Raw genomic sequence first — 15931 nt, forward strand, 5'->3', positions numbered from 1 at the left:
AAGTACAATTCTTGAATCATGATGAACATATAAAGTTAATTATAGTGTGACAACAATCGTTCTTTGTATGTTATTAGGAAATGCAATCAAGTAACGCATGTTTAATTAGCAATGTATTTGTTGACAAAAAGAATTGCACCTTAAATGCTAGATAGATCGAATTTGAATCTAGTTTCATTGGATCCCCCTTCAGTACATGAGCCGTTTTCAAAGAGCCACATAACACATATATCGGATTTGGCTTCTTAATCTAATTCGAGGCAAGTACTAAAGAAAGTGATTAGTACATAATCGACAAAGACCTACTGCACAAATCACAATCTGGTCGAGGCTTTCCGTTAATTGCTAGTCAACTAGTGTCAAAAAGTGCAATATATTTGATATTTGACCTACCATTCCATCCTCAATAAACATTCTAAATAATCATCAAGAGTGCTCTGAAGAATGTTAGGTTTGAGGGAAGGTGTTATATATGTTAGATTTGGAAGGAAATATTTGGGACAGCTCGAACAAAGGGTTAGTTTATAACACACTCCAAGATCTGATCTCACATGTTGTTTTGTTGTAGATCAGAGACATACCCACATGTTCCCATGTTGGAATGCATGATATGTGCATAGTCTTTTAGGTTACTCCAGTCATTGTATATGAAATCTGTTTGCCTTCCCCCGCTAATACGTACTTGTCATTTTCACAGTGTCATCATTTACTGAATTTTAAAAATCTTGCGTATTACTTCTCGTAAAAATAGTAAACAAATGTTTTTCAATTAGTCAAAACTTACCGTGCTTTTTATGTGGCCGGCGTTCTCCTAATCTGATCTAAATGATATTGATATTCAACATTAAATTTGAATCTAAAATGTAAAATCTAAAATAAAACAACTTAATTTAACTTAAAAATCTCTCTAGAAACCACTAGAGATAGTGGGGTGGTAGAATGTCCCAGTCAGGAACCCTCAGGTCTGGTTTTCGAAATGTTTTACTGATAGCTGATGTATATTTTCTTAATCAAACCAGGGGAACACTATTACTAGCTCGTAACTTTTCATTCATTTTCAATAATCGACCCTATAGCTCCATCACACAAATGGTGCATATAGGCTTCCATGCCAGTATAGTGTCCAGAAGTAACCGTGTGTTACACTTGTAGCCACGTTTCAGTGTAGAGCCTTCTGATGGAAACCAATTTTCCGATTATTATAGCAGACAAAAGTCCTTCGCATGATTGTTCTATTTCCAGTTTTCCTTTCATAATTTCGTTCTCCAATTTTGTTGGATGAAACTGATCAAATAGTGAAAACTTTCAAACTGATCAAATCCTAGGTTTATGAATATAACGTTCCCACAGTCAAAATTGCCAGAGTTCAAAAAAATTGAAGAGTGATTAATTAAAAAGAAAAATTCAGGTACCGTCCCCAAACTATGCTGCCAAGGCCAATTTGATACCCGAACTCTCAAAAGTATCAATGTGATACCCAAAGACCTAAATTGGTATCAACGTGATACTTCCGTCAAAATTTTCTAACGGCGCCGTCTGTTTGCTGACGTGGCAAGCACGTGGGTCCCAAAAAAAAGTGAAATGACAAATTTACCCTTTTTTTTATAGAAAAATTCATCTACCGTCCCCAAACTATTTTGCCAAGGCTAATTTGATACCCGAACTCTCAAAAGTATCAATGTGATACCCAAAGACCTAAATTGGTATCAACGTGATTCCTTCTTCTTCTTCTTCTTCTTAGGGTTTCGCGGCGCCAAGCAGCTTGGGGCTGAAGCTTCCAATCGAATCCGATACCGGTCGAAGAACCTGCTGGTGCTGAGATGATCAACGACCCGTCCGCGTAAATTGGGGCCGTCGAGCTGTTGGGCGAGACGAGGCGTTCAGCCGGAAGGTACCGTGAGAGAGTGACCGTCGAGGTGGAGTATGTACGGTCTCCGAATGGAAGGCGGTCCAATTCTAGGGATGCCATTTTAGCTATTCTTCTTCTTCTTCTCTCTCCTCCTCTCTCTCTCTCTCTCCTCTCCTTCTCCTCCGCCCAAACCATCACTAACACCGCCGAGATGGATTTGTAGCAGGAATTGGAGAGGATCTCGGCGGCGTTAGTGATGGTTTGGGCGGAGGAGAAGGAGATGAGAGAGAGAGAGGAGGAGAGAGAAGAAGAAGAAGAATAGCTAAAATGGCATCCCTAGAACTGGACCGCCTTCCATTCGGAAACCTTACATACTCCGCCTCGACGGCCACTCTCTCACGGTACCTTCCAGTTGAACGCCTCGTCGCGCTCAACAACTCGGCGGCCCCAATTTACGTCGACGGGTCGTTGATCATCTCAGCACCAGCAGGTTCTTCGACCGGTATCGGGTTCGATTAGAAGCTTCAGCCCCAAGCTGCTTGGCGCCGCGAAACCCTAAGAAGAAGAAGAAGAAGAAGAAGAAGAAAATCCCAGAAGAAGAAGGAAGAAAAAGAAATGAAAAGAAAAGGAAAAAAATGAATTAACAAAAAAAAAAGAAGGTAAATTGGTCATTTCACTTTTTTTGGGACCTACGTGCTTGCCACGTCAGCAAACATACGGCGCTGTCAGAAATTTTGGACGGAGGTATCACGTTGATACCAATTTAGGTCTTTGGGTATCACATTGATACTTTTGAGAGTTTGGGCATCAAATTGGTATTGGCAAAATAGTTTAGAGACGATAGATGAATTTTTCTAAAAAAAAACAAAAGGGTAAATTGGTCATTTCATTTTTTTGTGGACCCACGTCAGCAAACAGACGGCGCCGTCTGAAAATTTTGACGGAAGTATCACGTTGATACCAATTTAGGTCTTTGGGTATCACATTGATACTTTTGAGAGTTCGGGTATCAAATTGGCCTTGGCAAAATAGTTTGGAGACGGTAACTGAATTTTTCTCTTAATTAAACCAGCTAAACTCTATGAGGATGAAAGATCACTTTTGTAATCGTATCAAAATTGAAGAGTGGCTAAATGCTAGCTACACGTGCACGTCTATCAAACTAACTAGTAATGCCCCAAGCGTGTTACTAAGATCCTTAGACCTTGCTTGAAGAATCGAACTAAATGACGATTTTGAGTACCCTTTTGCACGTAACTTAGTTGGAAGAAAACTAACCATACTAAGCCATTTTTAGTGGACAAAGATTGGCATGTACTTACATATTTAAATACTATACTAATGTGGGTTTTGTTTCAAACTTATGTTCATTCCAACCTATATGATGATTACAAAGTAAAGTTAATATTCAACTGAGAGCCATTTTTTTCTTCCTTTCCTAAGGGCAATATACAAATTCATGCGTATACAATTTTCTAGCTTTAATAAATTATGGTGGACGAAAAATAAGGAAGGTAACTTTTCCTATTATAATTTTTTTTTTGAAAGAAATAGGTCAGCCCTTTCATTAGATTCAGCGAGCAGTACAAAAACGAAACACCCCTATGGGGTCGACAGAAAGCAATCGTTCCTTAGAACCTCATGACACCCTATTCTAGAAGAATAAAATCCCAAAAAATCCCGAGTACACCCACCTTTTAGGAAATCCACGCACCATTATTCAAACAAAAACCAAAAAACCTCGAAGCAGGCATAAAAGGGAAACAACTAAGGCTCTGGTTTTTGCGACCCAAAAACAAAATTAAATTAAACTACTTGTAGAAGGTGAAACCTCACCTTCTACCATTCCCTCTGCAATCGGAGACTCCACAATCGGAGTCGCCTCGTCCTCTCCTGGTTGCCTTATTCCATGCTCAGTCACATCCTCAGCAGTGACAGCTAAAGCTTCCAAAGGTGAGTCAAAACACAAAGCTTTGCCCCTCCTCTTATATTTGCGAATCTTCTTCTCTTCCTGGTCCTCTGTATTTTTAACCTTATTTTTGCTTCCCTTCGGACGCCCAATCTTCTTCTTCCTAGGTGAGACCAGTAATTTTCCATTTTTGTGTTGCACAACCAAGGAAGTACTCTCTCCAACCTCCATTGACGAGTCCGGAAGTGCCAAGAGCTTCTTGCCAAACCTGCTCAACATTGCCCTAGCCTTTCTTTTCCTCCCATTTGACGTCGCCTGCATGGAAGAAAATTCCACACGAATATTCTCTTCCCCGCTCCCATTCATTACTGGACCCAAAGCCAATGCTTTCGACCCCACCTCCGGCTGAATGAAAAGCAAAGGATCATAAGTCTTCAACTGTGGCAGGACCGGCTCCATCAACAGCTGTCTTCCCATCATCTGGGAACTCAAGACACCAATGGGCACTCCAGCTCCAACTTCCCTCCCAGTCCGTAAAGTCTCAACACCCTGACCCTTCGAACCCGAGCCAACCTCCAAACAAACCAGATCAGTACCGCCCTGTCCCGACGCCATCTCCATCACAGGAATACCCACGGCCGTACCCACGGCCGTACCCACAGACAATGACAGACCCTCCATGGCCGCCACCGAATCCCTTGCCAAAAGCTCCTCCTGTTCATTGATCAATGTTTTATCACAGCCTATCGCATCATGGATAAACAAACCACAATCACGACAGCAGCCTTTGACCTTCTCATATATGAAAGTTAACTCCGGTCTCACCACCGGAGAAAACTCAATAACTTTCCAGGTCCGAAGCCGGCGGCGAACATCAAACACGACCTTGATCCTCTGCTCCTCTTCCTTCCTTTTCAGGGCGGTCAGATCCATCCTAACCACCTGCCCTAGCGTCGCACCCACCATGTTTAGCGCTACCTTGTTCCGCAGGGCAAGAGGCAGACCCCGCACCCCCACCCATGTCTCCATCATATTCAAAGCCACCATCTCAGGTGGGCAAAGTCCATCATATTCTCCCACAACAAGCATCGTGTTGCGATAGAACCAAGGACCCCCATGCAGAATTCGATTGCGCACCGACTCATTCTCAAATTGAAACACGAACCGCTCACCTGCCTCTTGAATGGTAAGGCCGGATCTGATATGCCAGATATTGGAAATAGTACCCTTGAACCCTGGAAAGCCCGCTTTCGGTGCCAACAAACGTCCCACCATGTACCAATGGTTATCCTGAAAAGCCGCAGCCCCTGCATCCCCGAGAGCCACCAGAGTCGAGTCCGCCTGCCGCAACGATGCCACAGAAGCATTCCCGAGGCCGGCCATCAAATGAGGATTGAGATTAGTTGAAGAAGATGAAGTTTTGGAAATTTTATCGATGCGAGGAGGCACCGAGAAACCCTAGCTGCAGAGACGGCTAGGTCAAGGAATTTAGATAAAAACTTTAACCCTAAACCCTACACTTTGACTCAAGAAGGAGGGTGTTAATTGTTCTTGATACTTTTCCTATTATAATCTTGAATTGCTGTAATTTTCTAGCATATCGGAGGTGATATTCAACTAATTGCTGTAATTTTCACATGCTCAACTAATTAGTTTATCAAGTCTTTTTCACCAGCCAAGTCTTTTTCTTTCCAAATCGGAGGTGATACTCAACTAATTGTTGTAATTTTCATATGCTCAACTAATTAGTTTATCAAGTTCACATGTTAAGATAAGGACATTAAAGTACTGCTAGCTTTAATTTTAACATTTTTTTTCTTTTTATATAAATGGATTAAGCCGTTGCTATCACTTCAATCTCAACAATAGTATATTAGTACATTGGGGGCCATAGAATCAAACTATGAAGAACAGAGATTACAATTATGGGTCCTTGACCCAAAGCACCAAAATAAGAAAAAATTATCCCACTTACCCCAGCAACAGTTTTTTGTTCCCACTTACACAATATAACCATTTTGCCCTCAACACAATTACGGAATTACAGCTGCTGCCACTCTGTCTCCTCTGTCTCCAGACGACTCTCTCTCTCTCTCTCTCTCTCTCTCTCTCTCTCTCTTTCTCCAGACGCTGGTTCTCTCTCATACAACTCTCTCTCTCTCTCTCTCTCCCCCCGTCGCTCCACTCTTAGTCAACGACGTTCTCACCGGCGACGAAGTTACCGATAGCGACGGCGATCGGAGCCTCCAAATCCAGATCGAGACTCCTCGCCGGCGACCGGAGCCTCCAAATCCAGATCAAGACTCTCTCATCCTTCTCAACCCGACGCCTCCGATTCCAATCGACAAGGCCTAGCCTTGATTCCGGACCCGAAGACAATTTTGGTGACTGGCAACAGAGGAAGATGATCCACATCGCCGGAAGACGATTTTGGTGACCGGATGCCGATGCTCCAGAGCTCTGTCCCCGATTCGTCGTCAGGGTCAACGTCATCATTTGAGATTGGAGAGCCCGGACGTCTCCGACGCTCAACTCAGCTCTCCGGCGCTCGACTCAAGCGGGTGGCAGTGGAGAATGATAATCCGGGTGCCCAGAGCTTTTCTCTGGGTGCCCAAATCAATTTTTTTTTTTCCTGTTGGTAAAATGGGGCACAGGGCCCAGAATGAGATAAAAATGAAAAAAAGAAAACACCTCTATTGGGGTAATAGAGGTCTGTTAAAGGTCTATTGCTTCCTAATAGACGTCTATTGCCTCCTAATAGACGTCTATTGGGGGGCAATAGACGTTTTGAATTGATGTAATCTCCTTGTTTTTTTGTTGTAATCAAAGTTTTATTTGTCTAAATTTAGGGAGATTAGTTCTCATTCTAGCGACTGAAAGTCTTATTGGGGGGTAATAGACGTCTATTGGGGAGCAATACACGGCTGATAGTCGTCTATTGGGGGGCAATACACGGCTGATAGTCGTCTATTGGGGGGCAATACACGGCTGATAGTCGTCTATTGGGGGGCAATAGACGTCTATTAGGGGGCAATAGACTATTGGGGCAATATACGTCTATTGGGGAGCAATAGAGGTCTATTGCCCCTCTATTGGGGGGCAATAGATGTCTATTGGGGGCAATAAACCTTTCCGGTGAGGTTTTTAGAAAAGTCCGGTGGGCGTTGGCCGGTGACCGGAATCCGGCGACCGGTGGCCGGAATCCGGCGACCGGTGACCGGAATCCTGCGGCCGGTGACCGGGCTCCGGCAAAGTCCCCTATGGTTTCTCTCTCTTCTATTTTCTCTCTCTCTCTCTCTCTCTAAGTAACAAAGGTGAGGGTAAAATGGTATTAAAAAAAAAAATAAAAACAAAAAAAAAATCTTAATGGGGTATTAGGGAAGACCTCTTTAGAGTGTTTTGGGTAAGAGGGAATTAAAAAAACTTAATGGGGTAAGTGGGAAAAAAATATCTAGAAATGGGGTAAATGGACAAAAACCCTACAATTAAATCATTGTAAGATAGTAGTAATCAGCCCATCAGGCTCATTCTTTAACTAAATGAGCTTAGGCTCAACAATCCTAAAAAATAGCTCTGTTTGCAGGCTTTCAGTAAAGTAAAGCTCGTTTTTGTAACAAGATTCGTGATTTCCAAATAATATGATTAACACAAAAATAGTTGAAATAATAAGGGTAAATATTGTTAGTCACCGAAACAACAAACTCGTACTTCTTAATTAGATTTTAAAACAATAGCTTGATGAAAAAGAAGTTGTTTCATATCTATTTTTTCTTTTTTTAAGTGTCAATTTTCGTACAAACTAGCCAACAAACATAAGGCTGTCAACCAAGACAACACAATGTGATGAGAAATCTTAATGGCAATCAAACATCCTAAACCATTTTGAGTTCGACCATTTCTATTTTTTTCTGACCTAGGGTTTCTCTGAAGACTAGGGTGGTGATCGGAAACCTAGGTTTCTTTGATCTGAATTTTCCAGGCCATGGACATTCTGTTCTGGAATTGCCGAGGGATTTGCAATCCCTCTACAAGGCGTGCTTTGAAGACTTTGATCTCACAGCACAAGCCAGCGATCGTCTTTCTGATTAAAACGAAGATCAGAGAGAAGGAGGAGTTTGGAAGGCTGCAGCGGACTCTAGGGTTTGATCATGTAGAGGGTTTTTTAAGTGTAGGCCAATCCGGAAGGTTGGGTTTGTTCTGGAACGAGGAAACTAGGGTTCGTATTCGTCAGCCCTCACATGCGCGGTTCATTGACGCGGTGGTGGATGATGACAATGGACTATTCCGGTGGAGACTTACATGCTTTTACGGCAATCCTTCGGCGGCAGAAAGACAGGAGTCGTGGAATTTGATTCGATCGTTAAGTGACGATGATTCACTGCCTTGGGTGGTTCTTGGTGATTTCAATGAGATTGTGCATTCGTCGGAGAAATTGGATGGGAGATTGAGGCCGGAAAGTCAGATGCGGGGCTTCCGGGAAGCCCTGAGTTATGCTGAGTTGGTGGATTTAGGTTTTCATGGTTGTCCGTATACTTGGAGTGATTCTGAAACTAAGGTTCGGCTGGATAGGGTGGTGGTCACGGCAGCCTGGCTTGATTGCTTTTCGCATTCCAGAGTGATCCATCTGCCGCCCAGTAAATCGGATCACATTCCAATTTTGCTCCGAGTTAGCGCGAGTCCAATTGTGTGAGGAAACAGTTTTATCGATTCTGGTTCAAAGCTTTATGGTTGCAGCATGACAGATGCCTTGAACTGGTGCAGGAACAATGACACACACCATTCTCGGGGCAGCCCATGTTTTTGGTTGCCAAGAAAATTGAGAAAACAAGCATTGCCTTGAATAAATGGCAACGTCCTTTCTTTGGGGATAGGCAGAAGGCTATCAATGCAATCCGTGGTAGGTTAGAGGAGCTGTTGGGGTTATCTAGCTCACCGGATTTGCAGGCATAGAAGAATGCTTTGTTGGAAAGGCTAGAAGCTTTGCTTTCGGAGGAGGAAACTTATTGGTGTCAGCAGAGAGCTAGAGTTTCATGGCTCAAGGAAGGGGACAGGAATACAAGTTTCTTTCACCGTAAAGCATCGAATAGAAAACGGAAGAATTTTATCAGTGGTCTGCATGATGAGGCAGGTGATTGGTATGAGGATGATGAAGGGTTGGAAAACATTGTAGTGCATTATTTTGAGAATATGTATAAAGCAGGAGTTGTTGATTCTGCTGCATTGGAGGAGACTTTACAGGCCATCACTCCTTCAGTTTCGGAAGATATGAATTTATCTCTTTGTGCTCATTATAGTAGTGAGGAGGTAAGGGAAGCGTTGTTTCAAATGTATCCAACCAAGTCCCTGGACCGGATGGAATGCCGCCCTTATTTTTTCAGCACTATTGGGAGAGTATTGGTACAGATGTAACAGAGGCTGTTCATAACTTTTTGCATTCTGGTCAGTTACTCAAACATATTAATTTCACGCACATTTGTCTGATTCCTAAGGTTGATTCTCCTGAGACTATGGCAGATTTGAGACCTATAGCATTATGTAATGTGATTTACAAGTTATGCTCCAAGGTTATTGCTAATAGACTAAAGAGGTTATTGCCTCAGATTATTTCACCATTTCAGAGTGCATTTATTCCAGGCAGACTGATTACTGACAACAAGCTGGCAGCTAATGAGTTGGCACATTTTATTCATAATAAAAGATCAGGTGATGAGTTCATGGCTCTCAAACTGGATTTGAGTAAGGCGTATGACCGGTTAGAGTGGTGCTTCTTACAAAAGGTTATGGGAAGGATAGGTTTCGCTACTAGTTGGATCCAAATGGTTATGCAGTGTGTTACTACTGTTAGGTACTCATTTCTGATGCGGGGTAAGCCTCGTGGATACGTGGTTCCAACAAGAGGTTTAAGGCAAGGTGATCCTCTCTCACCTTATCTGTTTTTACTTGGGGCTGAGGGTTTGTCAGCTTTGCTACTTAAGAAGGCTGAGTTGGGTGTGTTACCCGGTATCTCTATTTGTGAGGGTGCTCCTATGGTGAATCACCTCCTCTTTGCAGATGACAGCATGCTATATGCTGAAGCCAATTTACAGGCTTGTCAGGAGATCAGTAATGTGTTGGAAGTGTATGGCAAAGCATCTGGGCAATAGGTGAATTTTCACAAGAGTTCTGTTACTTTCAGTAAGAATGTTGGGATAGTGAATCAGAGGTTATTTGCTTCTTCTTTGGGGGTTGAGGTAGTGGAGTCTCATGAAAAGTACCTGGGGTTACCTACTTATGTGGGGAGGAATAAAACTAGTACTTTTCAATATATTCAGGAAAGGTTGGATCAGAAACTTAAGACATGGCAAGGCCGTTTGTTGAGTGGAGCTGGGAAAGATATTCTTATCAGGGTGGTGGCCCAATCCTTGCCTACGTATGCTATGAGTTGTTTTCAATTAACAAAAATTTTTTGTGATGATCTTCAGCAGGTGTGCGCTAAGTTTTGGTGGGGAAGTACAACAGAGAAAAGAAAAATTCATTCGAAGTCTTGGCAATTTTTGTGTCGGCATAGGGAGGAGAGCGGTATGGGGTTTAGAGATTTACATGTTTTTAATATGGCTATGTTGGCAAAACAGGGGTGGAGGATTCTGCAGTATCCGGAATCTTTGATTGCAAGAATGTATAAAGCAAGGTACTTTCCGAATTCTACCTTTTGGGAAGCTGAGAGTCATCCCACACCTTCTTTCTCGTGGAGGAGTATCTTTGCAGCAAGGAGTGTGTTGGAAAAGGGAGCTAGATGGCAAATAGGGGATGGGAAGGATGTTTTGTTGTCTGACCCGTGGGTACCAAGGGTTGCTCCTTTTCGACTTTTACCTATTCAGGGTGGGAGGGACTTGAGCTGGCGTGTTAGTGACTTGTTGACTAGAGAAGGGCGATGGAATGAGGAGTTGGTGTATCAGGTTTGTCATGGTGATGATGTACCTTCTATTCTTTCTATTCCTTTAAGCAGCCGGCGAGTAAATGATCGTTGGATTTGGCATTTTGATACTAAGGGTCTCTTCTCTGTTAAAAGTGCTTACCGGCTTTTAATGGAGGAAGTTAGGACTGAGGTTGTTCCTGACCAGATACGAAATTCATGGAAGAAGTTATGGTCGGCTACTTTACCAGGTACAGCTAAAATTTTCTTGTGGAAAGTGTTGAGTAATTGTCTTCCAACTATGGAGAGATTAATTGAGAAATAGGTTCCATTGGAGTCACGGGCATGTATACTTTATGGGATGGAGAATGAAACAGCTGAGCATTTATACATGTATTGTCCTTTTGTGGTGGAGGCTTTGGCAGCAGTGCCTGGAATAGCACGGGTTGGCTATTCTACTGCAGCAATGCAGTTCCATTTTGTGGATTGGTTGTGGTATTGTGCTTCTAATTTGTCTTCTCAATTATGGGCAATTTTTGTCCATACTTTGTGGGGAATATGGAGGGAAAGGAATGCAAGGGTATGGGATAATAAGTATACGGTGGTGGCCAATGTTGTGATGCTTCATTCTGTCAGGTTTCAGGAGTACCAACGACACCATAGTAAAAATAAGAGTGGGGGTAATAGAAGAGCTGTACCTTGGAAACCACCAAGTTCAGGTTGGGTGAAAATAAATTTTGATGGAGCTTATCATGGGGCTACCGGTACTGGTGGGATTGGTGTGATTATTCGAAATGATATGGGGCAGTGCTTGGGTGGTTGTTATGTTCCAGTTTCTAATTTTTCTTCTGATGAGCAGGTAGAAGCTTTGGCTGGGAGAGAGGTTGTCTCACTTGCTATTCAGCGAGGCCTTTCTCCAGTGAATTTTGAGACGGATTCTGTTACTCTTGTGCATGCTACAAAGCAGAGAGTCATTCTCCATACTTCCTTCATTGGTCGTGTGTATGATGACATTATCTTCCATCTTCAACAGATGCAAGGTTCTTATTTCACTCATGTTTATCGTCAAGCTAATGTTGTGGCTCACAATTTAGCTAGTTTTGCTTATTCTTCTTCTAGTTCGTTATTTTGGGGCTCAGAAAAAGAATAAGCCCATAATAAATTAGGTCAAGTAATTTCCACTTACCAAAAAATTTCAATGACTTACCTTCTCCGATCTCTCTCTGTTTTCCATATCTAATTTTGACAACCACCAATCCACACCTATTTAAACCCCCCGCTTTATTCTTCTCCACGCTCATAATCAACACCACAACAAATTTCACGACCAAACCAAACCACAGCATGGACACTAGTACTTCTGCCTACGCTCCCTTGCCGGGAGAAGACCCTTTGTTTTCCGGTCATCCCCCGGCAAGTCTCCGACGATCCTGGAAGGGCTTCGCCGTGATCTTCGCCTCCGTCTTGTTTCTCTTGTCATTGGTCGGACTAATCATCCATCAAGGCCCGCAACAACCGCCGAATGTAATGCCGGATAAACAAGATGAACATCATCATCCTCAGTCAACTACTCCAACTTCAGAAACTACGTCGTCCTGGGAGCCGAGAGGGAAGGCACTAGGAGTCTCGGCCAAGTCGAACCCGCCGGTCTCCGACGAGCTCTCGTATAACTGGACCAATGCTATGTTCTCTTGGCAGAGAACAGCTTTTCACTTTCAACCAGAACGGAATTGGATGAATGGTAGGTACAAAGTACAACCCAGCACGGCTAGGTTTCTTTCACTTTTCTATTCAATGATTGATTAGCTTTCCATAAGCGACATGAATCCAAATTCTATAATTAGTTATTTTGATTTTGTTTTTGGTTATGTTTTACTGTTACTAATCACAATTTATTGTCTTGTTTCATCCATCTTCGCTGTGGGGGAATGTGGCTTTGCTCTACTTCAGATCCTAATGGTAAGTTTCCTTACTTGGCATCTTTCATTAGAGCACAATAATAAACCCCATTATTACTGTTCTAGAACAGTGCAAATAAATTGAGTAATCATGAATAATGATAATTCACATAAATTTGTGGTGGGTATTTATGATAATATAATATATACTATATATAATCCATCTTTAGATCAAATTTAGAAAGAGAGTCGTTTTTGCACAGTCAGTTACAAATTAGAAAATTTGTAGTCAATCAAAATATAAATTAGATACTATACATTAAGTCATAGTAGTCATTTTCTTTTTCTCGATTAGATGGTGGAAATCCATACTCAATTAATTTTGAATTTTTCTCTATGATAAAAATTGTTTTTTTTATTATTATTCAAAGAAAAACTTTTTTACCAAGAATTAGTCAACCAAGGCACCAAGGACACCAAATACTTTTTTTTTTTTTTTTGAGAATGACCAAATACTTTTCTTTGTTGTTACTAAAAGAATGAAAAAATTGTATTATTGTTATCTGTTATATGTGGAATGGAATTCCAGCAGAGGACTATTTGCTTTATGAGTTGTGGACTAATCAAGAGCCACAATCGTTCCGGCCCGGCCCGGCATCATGATTAGGCGTTCTACCTGGATTAGTCCGGGCCCACCTTAGAACAGCTAGCTACTTGCCAATCATCCCTTGCCATTTGGCACCAAATCCCCATAAAATCGGTGATAGTGATTTTAACAGTGGATTTTTGAACATGTGATACTCATGTGCTCACCCCCCAACCGTCCATCCCTACCCACCATTCAATTTATGACCGAGTTAGGTGTCTCTGGGCCCATCATAATCCATAAATCACATATTACACATAATCTTTCTTAACCTTTTTCATGAAACTTAATCAATGTTTTTTTTTTTTTTTTTGTAGGTCCATTGTTTTACAAGGGTTGGTATCACCTGTTCTACCAGTACAATCCGGACTCCGCCATATGGGGCAACATCACATGGGGCCACGCCGTATCAACGGATCTGATCCACTGGCTATACCTCCCCCTCGCAATGGTCGCCGATCAATGGTACGATGCGAATGGCGTGTGGAGCGGGTCCGCCACGCTACTCCCCGACGGTCAGATCGTAATGTTGTACACGGGGGACACCGTCGATGCTGTTCAAGTGGTGTGCCTTGCGTACCCGGCCAACCTATCTGATCCCCTACTCCTAGATTGGGTCAAGTACCCGGGTAACCCGGTGTTGACTCCTCCGCCAGGCATTTTATCCACGGATTTCCGTGACCCCACCACAGCGTGGACCGGACCGGACGGCAAGTGGCGCATTACTATTGGCTCAAAGGTCAATACAACCGGTATTTCCTTTGTGTACCACACAGAGGATTTCAAAACCTACAATATGTCGAAGGGGGTCTTGCATGCTGTTCCGGGTACGGGTATGTGGGAGTGCATTGACTTTTACCCGGTTGCCATAAACGGGTCGAAGGGTGTGGAAACGTCCGTGAATAACCCGAGTGTCAAGCATGTCCTGAAGGCTAGCTTGGACGACACAAAAGTGGATTACTATGCACTTGGGACTTATTTTGAGGAGAATGAAACATGGGTACCCGATAACCCGGCTCTTGATGTGGGTATTGGGTTGAGGTATGACTATGGAAGATACTATGCATCAAAGACATTTTATGACCAGAACAAGGAGAGAAGGATCCTGTGGGGTTGGATCAATGAGACTGATACCGAATCCGATGACTTGGCAAAAGGTTGGGCATCTGTTCAGGTATGATTTCTTTTATCCTAACATTATTTGTACCATATTTAGTTATTTGCTGATAAAATTGTGGATCACATTCTAACAAATAAATATTACAGACTATTCCGAGGAGTGTGTTGTTTGACAATAAAACCGGCACCAATTTGATCCAATGGCCGGTGGAAGAGATCGAGGAGTTGAGATTGAACAGTACCGACTTCAGTGATGTTCTAGTTGAAGCAGGAACAGTTGTTGAACTAGATATTGGAACAGCTACACAGGTTAGTTTGTCTAGTAAACTTAGCTACACAGGTTATGCAATTTTGTCACATAATCAATCATATTGACTCACCAAACTTTTCTATTGTTGATTTTCAGTTGGACATTTTAGTGGAGTTTGAATTAGAACCGTTGGAATCATCAGAGACTGTGAATAGCAGTGTAGGTTGTGGTGGTGGTGCTGTAGATAGAGGCACATTTGGACCATTTGGTATTCTGGTCATTGCAGATGAGACTCTTACTGAGCTAACCCCTATCTATTTCAACCTCGCCAATTCAACTGAAGGGGACGTCACAACTTATTTCTGCGCAGACGAAAGAAGGTTTGCATCTCTGAATTCATCAACGTTTAAGATTTTAAGAAATTGCTAAATTGTTATGTGTAGTGTTCTGATGTAAGTTGCGTATCAATGTAGGTCATCTAAGGCTCCTGATGTCTTCAAACAAGTTTATGGAAGTGAAGTTCCTGTGTTGGATGGTGAAAAACACTTCGCAAGAGTGTTGGTGCGTATCTTGATCTCCTTAACAAGTTTATATGTTCTTTTTAGTATATACGAGTGCCAAATAGTCTAATATTTTAGGTTGTCGACTTAAACTAATTTGTCGGGTGTTGAATGTTTGCAGGTTGATCATTCAATTGTAGAGAGCTTTGCGCAAGGAGGTAGGACGGTGATTACATCACGAGTTTATCCAACAGAAGCAATCTACGGAGCAGCAAGGCTATTTTTGTTCAACAATGCAACAGGTCTAAATGTTAAGGCCACCCTCAAGATTTGGCAGCTAAACTCAGCTTTCATTCACCCTTTCCCATTAGACCAGATTCAATAAGAGTACAATTTTTCTAGTGAAGCCAGTTGAATTGAATCTCTGTTGTAACAATTTCCTTCCGTCATTAGGAGCATTCACCTAGATTTGTCTGCCAAGGAATGACAAATTTTCTTGCAAACAAGTGTAGAATGTGGTTAATTTGTAATATTCTTTGGTTGCCCATTCAGTTTGTAACTAGGATATGTCTGTTTGTTTTGGACCTTTTTGGTTCAAAGGAATAATCAGCTTGAAAATGAAATATAAATTTTGCCTATTGGAATACTTCGTCTCTGCTGCATTAGTCCACTGAACTAAATTTCTTCATGGTTTTTGTTTTTGGCCAAGAAAATTTCTTCATGGTTTCTATGTCCTATAAAATTTCTGATCTATTAGCCCATTGAACCATTTCATTCCGTCATAGGCATGAGAGTGTGAGGGAAGGAGATTGGTGACCAATGACCACATGATCAAGTTCTAGGTGCCTACGGGACGATTATAACACAA

The 15931-nt window shown here is 42.2% G+C and overlaps 2 protein-coding genes across 2 annotated transcripts; both read left to right on the top strand.

Annotated features, from left to right (window-relative positions):
* The first annotated feature begins 7740 nt into the window (after positions 1-7740).
* Positions 7741-10975, top strand: LOC133716939 (uncharacterized). Its single transcript, XM_062143574.1, has 5 exons — positions 7741-8392; positions 8887-9062; positions 9203-9876; positions 9934-10222; positions 10370-10975. The coding sequence occupies exons 1-5, from the start codon at positions 7741-7743 to the stop codon at positions 10973-10975; spliced, it is 2397 nt and encodes a 798-aa protein (XP_061999558.1).
* An 872-nt stretch (positions 10976-11847) lies between these two features.
* LOC133715659 (acid beta-fructofuranosidase 1, vacuolar-like) lies at positions 11848-15709 on the top strand. Its single transcript, XM_062142258.1, is given in 9 exon segments — positions 11848-12391; positions 12601-12609; positions 13512-13621; positions 13623-13682; positions 13685-14368; positions 14461-14622; positions 14720-14943; positions 15037-15124; positions 15245-15709. Coding segments are annotated over 9 exon segments (1938 nt in total). The 5' UTR covers positions 11848-11994; the 3' UTR covers positions 15449-15709.
* The last annotated feature ends 222 nt before the right edge of the window (positions 15710-15931 follow it).

This window comes from Rosa rugosa, chromosome 6, assembly GCF_958449725.1.
Source record: "Rosa rugosa chromosome 6, drRosRugo1.1, whole genome shotgun sequence".
In the NCBI taxonomy this organism is placed as follows: Eukaryota; Viridiplantae; Streptophyta; class Magnoliopsida; order Rosales; family Rosaceae; genus Rosa; species Rosa rugosa.